At 40.5% G+C, this 12,073-nt stretch overlaps 1 protein-coding gene across 1 annotated transcript; it reads left to right on the forward strand.

Moving 5' to 3' along the window:
* The first annotated feature begins 7,874 nt into the window (after positions 1-7,874).
* On the forward strand, positions 7,875-10,507 carry LOC129852786 (leukocyte surface antigen CD53-like). Its single transcript, XM_055918443.1, has 7 exons — positions 7,875-8,298; positions 8,584-8,772; positions 8,952-9,026; positions 9,138-9,248; positions 9,410-9,517; positions 9,724-9,807; positions 10,015-10,507. The coding sequence occupies exons 1-7, from the start codon at positions 8,236-8,238 to the stop codon at positions 10,081-10,083; spliced, it is 699 nt and encodes a 232-aa protein (XP_055774418.1). The 5' UTR covers positions 7,875-8,235; the 3' UTR covers positions 10,084-10,507.
* Positions 10,508-12,073: the final 1,566 nt, after the last annotated feature.

Raw genomic sequence — 12,073 nt, forward strand, 5'->3', positions numbered from 1 at the left:
TTGTCAACACTTCAACCATCAGACATGAGGAGTAGTCATGGTCACTTGAATCAACTGCTTTCCTACTCTGAAGCGGGATTAGACATTTTGTATCCTGTTTCATTTATTTGCACCGAAGAAAATAAGTGATAAACAACAATAATATAGATCAACCTTTCTTTTTTTTTTAAGGTATGCAGGTGTGGTTGGAAGCCCAAGGGATTATATAAAAACCACATTACAAAAAAAAAAACAGTATACAATACATAAGAACAAAAATTTAAAAAGCTTTAAAACAGATACCAAAACCCACTAATCATAAATATACAAATGAACCGATCAGCAATCACAAAAAATGTATATGTTTTGTTTAAATGTGTGTGTGAGAGAGTTGGGCTATATGAAGGAGATTACTGAGTAGTTTGGTTCATAAGGCTGACCCCCAGTATTCGCTTGAATTTATTGAAGGATGATAAGGTTTTGGCAATGTGAAGATAAGAGTTCCAGAGTATGGTACCTATGTATCTAATAGAGAATTTACTATGTGAGGTGTGGCAGTGTGGAGGGTGAAGGTTATCACAAGACTGTTATATAGATGGATTTCAAAATAAACTTGGAAGAATCCTTTGAATGGTTTAGGTAAACTGTCTGGGAGGTATGAGTATTTGTAAATTAAAATGCATAATTGGTGTACATTAATGTCATCAAGTTATTGAGGGAGCTAAGGACCCAGGGACTGAACATCTCCCTCTGCAACTGGATCCTGGACTTCCTGACGGGCCGCCCCCCCAGGTGGTAAGGGTAGGCAACAACACATCTGCCACGCTGATCCTTAACACTGGGGCCACTCAGGGGCATGTGCTTAGTCCCCTCCTGTAGTCCCTGTTCACCCATGACTGCGTGGCCAAGCACGACTCCAACACCATCATTAAGTTTGCTAACGACAACAGTGGTAGGCCTGATCACCAACAACGATGAGACAGCCTATAGGGAGGAGGTCAGAGACCAGGCAAAGTGGTCCCAGGACAACAACCTGCACTATCGAGAGCATCCTAACCAGCTGCATCACCCCCTGGTATGACAACTGCTCGGCATCTGACGTAAAGGCACTACAGAGGCTAGTGCGTACGGCCCAGTCCATCACTGGGGCCAAGCTTCCTGACATCCAGGACATATATACTAGGCGGTGTCCGAGGAAAGCCCAGTCACCCAAGTCATAGACTGATCTCTCTGCTACTGCACGGCAAGCGGTACCGGAGCGCCAAGTCTAGGACCAAAAGGCTTCTTAACAGCTTCTACCCCCAAGCCATAAGACTGCTGAACAACTAATCAAATGGCAACCCGGACTATTTATATTAACCCCCCACCCTCCTTTGTTGTTACACTGCTGCTACTCTATGTTTATTATCTATGCATAGTCACTTTCCAAATTACTTTGACTAACCTGTACATTGACTCGGTACCGGTACCCCTGTATATAGCCTCGTTATTGTTATGTACATTTATTGTGTTACTTTTTGATTGATTAGATTTTTTACTTTAGTTCATTTAGTAAATATTTTAATAACTATTTTTCTTGAACTACATTGTTGGTTAAGGGCTTGTAAGTAAGCGTTTCACAGTACGGTTGTACATGTGACAAATATGACTTGATTTACATAGACAAGATATTGAGTATCTTAAACAAAGGTGCAGATGGTGCTAAGTAATTAGAGGTGGCTAGTCTTGCAAATGTATTTTGTATGAGTAATTTGTGTAGGTAGGAGTTATATGTACTGGCCCAGACAATATTACAGTAAATGAGATATGGGTCAATTAAACTGTAGTATAAAGTTAGGAAGCAAGCCTTATGAACCAAACCACTAATCTTTCTGATGATACCAACAGATTATCACTTTGCTGCAGAATTCTTTTAATATGATCTTTCCAGGATAACTTTTCATCAATTAGAAGTCCAAAGAATCTAGTGTTCCATTTCATTCCCATCAGCTGAGATTCTGGCTCTCTTTTTACAATACTTATTATTCTTACTATTGAATAAAATAAAGTTGGATATTTTAAAGTTGAAAGGTAATTTGTTTATCCTGAACAATTCAGAAAACTTGGCCATGCCAGAGTTGGCTTCATTAATTAGTGAATCAAAATTCTTGTGTGATAAAATCAAATTGGTATCATCAGCAAAGCGAATGGGAAGTACGGTAGAAGGCCCAGCAGCAAGGTCATTGATATAGATTTGGAATAACAAAGATTAAATTATTGAACCCTGTGGGACTCCACAGGATATATTGGCCCTGGTAGATGCACAGCCGTTTGCATAAACAAATTGTTCTCTATCATAAACATAACTATAGAACCAATTATATGTATATTCATGAAAACCATAGTAATGCAATTTAGAAAGTAATATTTCATGATCAATCGCGTCAAACGCTTTGGATGCATCTAAAAAGATGCCAAGAATGTGTCTGATTCAGAGGGGTTGGGTTAAATGTGCAAGACACATTTCTGTTGAATGCATTCAGTTGTACAACTGACTAGGTATCCCCCATTCCTTTTCCTTTCATTGTTGTTAAGAGCTGTAAATATTTTATCCACAAGTTGCAAAAGAGCCATATCTGTGGAGTAGTTTTTGCAAAAACCATATTGGTGCTCATATAGAATAGTGTTGATTTAAATGTTTCAACATTATCGTTCACACCATGTTTTTCTATGATTTTAGAAAAACATGGTAGTGCAGATATTGGGTGATAATTTGTCAAAGATCTTGGATCCCCAGATTTATAAACCTTTGGCAATTTTCTAATCTGTAGGAACAGTACCAGTTTGCATATATTTGGTGAAGGTATACGTTAGAGGCTCAGTGATCGAGGAAGACACTGATTTCACCAAAGAGGCACCAATCTCATCATGACTTGCAGCTGATATCTTTAAGTTACCAATTACCTTTTACACCTCCATTACATCAGGTGGATCAAATTGAAGCAGAGAAGGGAAATGTAATACAAGGGATTTCCATCAGTTTTCAATTTTCTTTGACAGAGGAACCCACATTCACAAAAAGGTTATTAAATTCACATGAAATAACATCAGGATCACTGTAGCTCTTACAGTCGTATGAAAAAGTTTGGGCACCCCTGACAATTTCCATGATTTCCATTTATAAATAATTGGGTGTTTGGATCAGCAATTTCATTTTGATCTATCAAATAACTGATGGACACAGTAATATTGCAGTAGTGAAATGAGGTTTATTGGATTAACAGAAAATTTGCAATATGCATCAAAACAAAATTAGACAGGTGCATAAATTTGGGCACTCCAATAGAAAAATCACATCAATATTTAGTAGAGCCTCCTTTTGCTAAAATAACAGCCTCTAGACGCTTCCCATAGCCTCTAATGAGTGTCTGGATGAAGGTATTTTGGACCATTCCTCCTTACAAAACATCTCCAGTTCAGTTAGGTTTGATGGTTGCCGAGCATGGACAGCTCGCTTCAAATCATCCCACAGATTCTCAATGATATTCAGGTCTGGGGACTGGGATGGCCATTCCAGAACATTGTACTTGTTCCTCTGCATAAATGCCCGGGTAGATTTTGAGCAGTGTTTTGGGTCGTTGTCTTGTTGAAAAATCCAGCGCCGGCGTAACTTCAATTTTGTGACTGATTCTTCAACATTATTCCCAAGAATCTGCTGATATTGAGTGGAATCCATGCGACCCTCAACTTTAACAAGATTCCCAGTACCGGCACTGGCCACACAGCCCCACAGGATGATGGAACCCCCACCAAATTTTACTGTGGGTAGCAAGTGCTTTTCTTGGAACGCTGTGTTCTTTTGCCGCCATGCATAACGTCCCTTGTTATGACCAAATAACCCAATCTTTGTTTCGTCAGTCCACAGCACCTTATTCCAAAATGAAGCTGGCTTGTCCAAATGTGCGTTTACATACCTCAAGCGACTCTGTGGCGTGTGTGCAGAAAAGGCTTCTTCCACATCACTCTCCCATACAGCTTCTCCTTGTGCACAGAATTGTTGAACGATGCACAGTGACACCATCTGCAGCAAGATGATGTTGTAGGTCTTTGGAGGTGGTCTGTGGGCTGTTTTTGACCGTTCTCACCATCCTTCGCCTTTGCCTCTCCGATATTTTACTTGGCCTGCCACTTCTGGCCTTAACAAGAACTGTGCCTGTGGTCTTCCATTTCCTCACTATGTTCCTCACAGTGGACACTAACAGCTTAAATCTCTGCGATAGCTTTTTGTAGCCTTCCTCTAAACCATAATGTTGAACAATCTTTGTTTTCAGGTCATTTGAGAGTTGTTTTGAGGCCCCCATATTGCCACTCTTCAGAGGAGAGTCAGAGAGAACAATAACTTGCAATTGGCCACCTTAAATACCTTTTCTCATGATTGGATGCACTTGTCTACGAAGTTCAAGGCTTTTAATGAGCTCACCAAACCAATTGTGTGTTCCAATTAATCAGTGCTATGTAGTTACAGGTATTCAAATCAACAGAATGACAAGGGTGCTCACATTTTTGCATAGCCTATTTTTCACATCTGATTTAATTTCATACAACTTAATATTGCTACACTAAAGATCTTTGTCTGGACAATACCCCAGTACTCAGCTTTTATTAGAAAATGAATGGCATGCCACTGTGATCATTTTCTGTGACGACAGATTAAATTATTATGCAGCCTCAGAAGGGTGCCCAAACTTTTTCATACGACTGTATTTCAAACCATTTCCAACAATGAGATGGGATAGTTGTAGAATCCTTTTTCTTATTCAACAGTTAATTAATGATTTTCCAAGTAGAATTTATATTATTTAAGGATTCTTGGAATTTGTTAGTCAAATATATTTTTGGCATATCTGAAGTAGGTGAGTAAATTTGTCATAATTTTAGTAATTTGCATAATTCAAGGTAGAGGGATTTGTGAGAACCCTTTTCCACAACTAGCTTTTCTTTTACTGAGGATTCTTTGAGACCGGATGTAAACCAATGTTTCCAGAACCCTTCTGCTCCACTTTTACGTGGTTTAACTAAGGAAAGGCCTGAACAAATAATATAACAAATATTGTGGTTAAACTCAAATATGCAAATTGATTAAATAAAAAAGTTTTTTTGATAAATAAAAAAGGTATAATCGTTGTAAACAATATTATAAATAGGACTGGTGGAGTTATGTCACACATGCAGCTAACAAAAATATATGGAAAAGTCTGCTCTACCCAAATTTATAACCAACTAATTGCAGCATTACCGCAAAAATTGAGGCAAGTGGAAGGGGGGACAAGTTAGGAACTTGTATGTCGGCTGTGCATTAAAGACCAAAATTGGTTAAGGAAAATTGTGATAAATAAAAATATATACCAGTTTCATATAAGGACCAAAAAATTGACAGCTGTGCTATATAGATTGAAAAATAGTTTCGATGTACCAATTCCATGGCACATGGTTTATGAACTGATATGCAAAATGACGGCAGATTCAAAATCTATAATATTTCAATTATTATACAAAATTCTTGCAACCAATAAAATGTTATATATATGGGGGATACAACCTTCCCAGCTCTGCAGATTTTGCTGCGAAGAGACAGAGTCATTAGATTATTTATTTTGGTACTGTCCATATGTAGCTTGTTTTTGGTCACAGGTCCAGAAATGGCTGAAAAATTTCAACATTTACCTAGAGCTAATGCTGCAGATAGCAATACTGGGTGATTTGAAAAGTCATAGTCAATCAATCAATAATATAATACTTTTAGCAAAAATGTTTATCTTTTATTTATAATCTGTAGAAACTATGAGAATAGAAAGGTTCAGATCTTCTGTGAAGCATCACAGCACAGTTGAAAAATATATGGCAAATAGAAATCCAATATGGATGGTGTTAAGAAATAGATGGGAGGAGTTGAATGGAGCTGTAGATTGGGACTAAAAACAACAAGATAACAAATGTAAAATGTTCTGTGTCTGTGAAATGTATGTAGGTTCAGAACTTTTGTGAAACAGCACAGTTAAAAATATATGGCAATTAAAATTTAAAAAAAGGGCAGAGGAAGTACTGAAAACAAACAAAACTATTGTAAAATACATTGTGTCTGTAAAATGTATATAGTGTGTATAAGCCTTAGTGTTGTTGTTCATTAGTTTACTCCAATTAGGGGAAGGGTTGTTGGGTTAGCGGAAAATAATAAAGGAAAATATATTTTACAAGATATGTGTGTGTGTATATATATACACCGCTCAAAAAAATAAAGGGAACACTTAAACAACACAATGTAACTCCAAGTCAATCACACTTCTGTGAAATCAAACTGTCCACATCAAACTGTTCACAAGCAACACTAATTGACAATAAATTTCACATGCTGTTGTGCAAATGGAATAGACAAAAGGTGGAAATTATAGGCAATTAGCAAGACACCCCCAAAAAAGGAGTGATTCTGCAGGTGGTGACCACAGACCACTTCTCAGTTCCTATGCTTCCTGGCTGATGTTTTGGTCACTTTTGAATGCTGGCGGTGCTCTCACTCTAGTGGTAGCATGAGACGGAGTCTACAACCCACACAAGTGGCTCAGGTAGTGCAGTTCATCCAGGATGGCACATCAATGCGAGCTGTGGCAAAAAGGTTTGCTGTGTCTGTCAGCGTAGTGTCCAGAGCATGGAGGCGCTACCAGGAGACAGGCCAGTACATCAGGAGACGTGGAGGAGGCCGTAGGAGGGCAACAACCCAGCAGCAGGACCGCTACCTCCGCCTTTGTGCAAGGAGGTGCACTGCCAGAGCCCTGCAAAATGACCTCCAGCAGGTCACAAATGATAAACCAAATGATAAACCACAGCTAGATGTTCTTTACCATTCGGCCATCAGATTTGCCACCAATGCTCCTTATAGGACACATCACTGCACTCTATACTCCTCTGTAAACTGGTCATCTCTTTATACCCGTCGCAAGACCCACTGGTTGTTGCTTATTTATAAAACCCTCATAGGCCTCACTCCCCCCTGTCTGAGATGTCTACTGGAGCCCACATCCTCCACATACAACACCCATTCTGCCAGTCACATTCTGTTAAAGGTCCCCAAAGCACCACTGGGTCTCTCCTCTGTTCAGTTCGCTGCAGCTTGCGACTGGAACGAATTGCAACAAACACTGAAACTGGACAGTTTTATCTCAATCTCTTCATTTAAAGACTCAATCGTGAACACTCTTACTGACAGTTGTGGCTGCTTTGTGTGATGTATTGTTGTCTCTACCTTCTTGCCCTTTGTGCTGTTGTCTGTGCCCAATAATGTTTGTACCATGTTTTGTGCTGCCACTATGTTGTGTTGCTACCATGCTGTGTTGTCATGTGTTGCTGCCTTGTTGTCTTAGGTCTCTCTTTATGTAGTGTTGTCTCTTGTTGTGATGTGTGTTTTGTCTTATATTTATATTGTATTTATTTAATTTTTGAAGTCCCAGGCCCCCGTCTTTTGCCTTTTGGTAGGCCGTCATTAGAAATAAGAATGTTTTCTTAACTGACTTGTCTAGTTAAATAAAGGTTAAATATAGTTCATGCCTTACGTGTCCAAGACAACCACACATTTGTGTTAGTTTTGTCAGTTGGGGTGCACTTCCTATGGAATGCACATTGACACAGTCCACATAACACCACTGAAGACTTCAGAGGGTTATGACATTTAGAGCAATGTGTTTTGTTTGGGTCATGTGGTTAGGTGAAACACATGAACAAAGTAGAGTAAATATGGGTGTGGTGTGTATGCGTGTGTCAAATCAGTGGACTATAGCTGAGTCACATGGGGGGGGGGGGGGGGGGGGGGGGGGGTTCTGGGCCATTCATCGGGGAAGAAATTCGCATTTCATATGTGCCCTCTCCATCTCCATCTCAATGAGTTTAGGGCCCAGTTTGAGTTGATCTGCCAGGAGTTTATTGGCCTTGAATTCTGTGTCAAGCTTCAGGCTTTACGTTCTCAATTCCATCGATTTAAAATGTTATTGAGCCTCGATTGATTTTCGAGGTAGTCTTCTTTGAAAGAGTGCTTGTCAGGTGTTTCGTTTGGAAAATGGTGAAATCCTCAGACACGGTTTTGAACGCGGTCTGGCTGGTGACATTCGCACCCTTTAGCTCCTCCCCCATCCTGTTATCAATCAAATGAACGGTAAGCATTAACGGTTCGACATTATATTGAATTGTGTGTTTTTCTTCAGGTTGATGGGATCATCGCCATAAGGAAATATGAATCGTCCCTGTGTGAACTGCTTGAAAGGTTCTGTCACCTTCCTCAACTTCATCTGCTGGGTAGGTTATCATGAACTCTTTATGGTCTCTAAAGCGTGGTGACATCTGTAATATCAAACTCATCCTGTAGAGGGGATAAAAGCATAAACATCACTTTATTCAAGATGCTTTCTATACTTTCTTTATTCCGATACTATACTGTCATCAAAACAAATGATTTTCCTAAGTTAGTTAAAAAAAAATCTAAAATTCCCACATTTTCGTATCAACAATTTGAGAGATCCACAGGATCATGTATTCCCCTTTTTGACCCCAAAGTAAGCCTTTTACACTTGTGTCTTCCAGTTGTGTGGTGCCTTCATCGTGGGTTTTGGAGAGTTCCAGATGGTGCACTCTAGATTTGGCTCCCTCATCACGTCCTTCTGGCCCATCTACCCTGCCAACACCCTGGTAGTCACGGGTACCATTGTGACGTGTGTCTGTTTCCTAGGAATCATGGGGGCCCTGATGGAAAACCGCTGTATGCTCATCACTGTGAGTCTGCACACACATTCTTTCTTTCTTTTATTAGGTCATTTGTCAGGGACCACGCACAGTAAGTCTGTGTCCCAAATGGCACTCTGTAGCCCCCGGTCAAAAGTGGTGCACTCTAAAGGTGCCATTTGGGACGCGCCCATGGTCTACGAGTAATTCGGGATCCATTGTAATTGCAGTTTTTCATCCTGCTGTTTATCTTGATGCTGGTGGAGCTGGCCATGGCCTGTGTGTTTCTGGTGTACGAGAGGGAGGTAAGAAACATCGAAAAGGGTTCTCTGCTGTCCGCATGACTTCTATTGACTAAATAAAGTGTAATGGTGCTAGTAGAAGTCATGTAAACATGTGACCTGTGTGCAATACAGATTGACACTTTCTTTGAGAAAGACCTGATGCGTAGCTTGGCGACATACAAGAATTCTACGTCAGAGGGGAACTTAACCATTAAAGAGGACTTTGATGTTGTCCAGCATATTGTGAGTATTCAGTAGGTGTAACGGTAAATTCGTACATATCGCACTGTATACATAATACAGGCTGTACCTAGACCTCAATAACATTCCAGTACATTTCTCCATTCTGCTTGTCTGGACAATGTTGTTACAGGGTGGTAACCCAGTGGCTTTGCTGTGTTCAGTTCAGGTGCTGTGGGGTCCACGGCGTGGCAGACTGGGAGGGCAACGTGCCCCTCTCCTGTTGTACCAAAAACCCCTGTAACATCATCCCCCAACCTAACTGGCAGGAGGTGTGCTTGTTTCTCTGTCAACATCCCAAAAGGTACCCTATTCCCTATATAGTGCACTGCTTTTGTCCAGAGCCCTATGGGCCCTGGACATGTGTAGTGCACTATAAAAGGGAATAGGGTGTCATTTTGGATGCAGATTTTCATCTTAAAAATTCAAAAAGAAGTATCAAGAACAGCCACAGCAACATAACCTCTGTCTCTTTCAGGGCTGCCATATGAAGCTCAGGAACTGGTTTGCGAGGAACTTTCGAAGCACTGGAGCAGGTGTCGTCTCCCTTTTCCTTCTACAGGTACAGTAAACATCACCTTCTACGTCTTTTCTAATTTGGGTCAATGCGATTACCAGCATAGGAATAGAATTGCTATAGAAATACAAGTGGTCATTATTTTTATGATTACCATCAGCCTGTTTCCTCTTCCTTAGTCTGTATGTACTTTGGTCTGAGTTAGAATGTACTGACAAAGTATCCAAAACATGTTTTTGTTCTTGTTTGCAGTTCCTTTGCATGTGTTTCACCGTTCCCGTCTTCTGCCAGTTCAGTCGTAATGGATATGGTTACAAGTGAAAGGAGAACCCATGACTTTCAACTGGCTTATGATGCAATACAGGATTTAATGAACTTGAGACAAAATAATAATAGATTTAATTTATGTCGAGCTTTTTAATACATGAAAAATCTCAAAGATGTATTGATGTCCTATGTGGCTCAGTTGGTAGAGCACAGCCCTTGCAAAGCCAGGATTGTGTGTTTGATTCCCACGGGGGACCATTGCGATGCACTCACTGTGAGTCGCTCTGGATAATAGCGTCAGCTTAATGACTAAAATGTAGATGTCATAAGGATATCATTTTCCTTCGCGTGTTTAGTTTTTGTTTGATTGTTTATTTAAGCAATAAGGCCCGAGGAGGTGTGATATATGGCTAAGGGCTTTCTATGCAGGACGCAACACGGAGTACCTTATTGCGTTCATTAACTGGTTACCAACGTAATTAGAACATTAAAAATAAATGCTTTGTCTTACCCGTGGTATACAATCTGATATACAACGGCTGTCAGCAAATCAGCATTCAGGGCTCAAACCACCCAGTATATAATTAACCAATAAGGCACGGGGGGGGGGGGGGGGGGTGTGGTGATATATGGCCAGAATACCACGGCGAAGGGCTGTTCTTATGCACGACTCAACGCAGAGTAATTATAAACTGGGTGGTTCGAGCCCAGAATGCTGATTGGCAGACAGCTGCGGTATATCAGACTGTATACCACGGGTATGACAAAACATTTATTTTTACTGCTCTAATTACGTTGGTAACCAGTTTATAATAGCAATAAGGAACCTCTGGGGTTTATATTTGACCTTTCTGAGAGAAGTAATGTTATGAGTAGTAGTACTTAGCATATGACCAAGCATCTAACAAAATAGATTGGCAAGAACAGTTGCTATTGACACTTTGAGTAATTTGAGCACAGGAGGTTGGTGGCACCTTAATTTAGGAGGACAGGCTCACGGTAATGGCTGGAGCGGAATTAGTGGAATGGTATCAAATACATCAAACGCACGGTTTACATGTATTTGATGCCATTCCATTTGCTCCGTTCTGGCCATTATTATGAGCCGTCCTTCCCTCAGCAGCCTCCTGTGAATTTGAGCTATCATTCTGTATTTTTGTCTTTTAATTTCATTCTGGATAAATTGCACCTTAGAGACTAATATGTATGTATGTTATTGTGATTGTTTCAAACCTACAGGAAAATAAACACTACTCAACTGGATTCTTGACTGCTCATACCTGTCTATTAAACCACAGATTTGCATGAAAAATTATGTGGATGTGCATAACAGCTTTTTACTCTTACAGTGTCATTCTGGATATACAGTGCATTTGGAAAGTATTCAGAACCCATTACTTTTCCCCCAAAAAATGTACATTATAGCCTTATTCTAAAATATATATATTTTTTATTCCCCGCATCAATCTACACACAACACCCCATAATGACACAGCAAAAACAGTTTTTTAGAAATATCACATTTACATAAGTATTCAGATGCTTTACTCAGTACATTGTTGAAGCACCTTTGACAGTGATTACAGTCTTGAGTCTTCTTGGGTATGACGCTACAAGCTTGGCACACCTGTATTTGGGGAGTTTCTCCCATTCTTCTCTGCAGGTCCTCTCAAGCTCTGTCAGCTTCGATGGGGAGCGTCACTGCACAGCTATTTTCAGGTCTCTCAAGAGATGTTCGATCGGGTTCAAGTCCGGGCTCTGGCTGGGCCACTCAAGGACATTCAGAGACTTGTCCCGAAGCCACTCATGCGTTGTCTTGGCTGTGTGCTTAGGGTTGTTGTCCTGTTGGAAGGTGAACCTTCACCCAAGTCTGAGGTCCTGAGCGCTCTGGAGCAGGTGTTCATCAAGGATTGCTCTGTTCTTTGCTCCGTTCATCTTTCCCTCGACCCTGACTAGTCTCTCAGTCCCTGCTGCTGAAAAACATCCCCACAGCTTGATGCTGCCACAACCATGCTTCACTGTAGGGATGGTGTCAGGTTCCCTC

The sequence above is a fragment of the Salvelinus fontinalis genome, chromosome 4 (assembly GCF_029448725.1).
Source record: "Salvelinus fontinalis isolate EN_2023a chromosome 4, ASM2944872v1, whole genome shotgun sequence".
In the NCBI taxonomy this organism is placed as follows: domain Eukaryota; kingdom Metazoa; phylum Chordata; class Actinopteri; order Salmoniformes; family Salmonidae; genus Salvelinus; species Salvelinus fontinalis.

What these genes read in the sequence shown, in the direction of transcription:
- LOC129852786 (XM_055918443.1), top strand. Translation starts at nt 8,236, where the DNA reads ATGAATCGTCCCTGTGTGAACTGCTTGAAAGGTTCTGTCACCTTCCTC. An exon ending in TTGATGTTGTCCAGCATATT is followed by an intron (nt 9,249 to 9,409) that starts GTGAGTATTCAG and finishes TGCTGTGTTCAG; the next exon opens with TTCAGGTGCTGTGGGGTCCA. An exon ending in TCTCCCTTTTCCTTCTACAG is followed by an intron (nt 9,808 to 10,014) that starts GTACAGTAAACA and finishes TCTTGTTTGCAG; the next exon opens with TTCCTTTGCATGTGTTTCAC.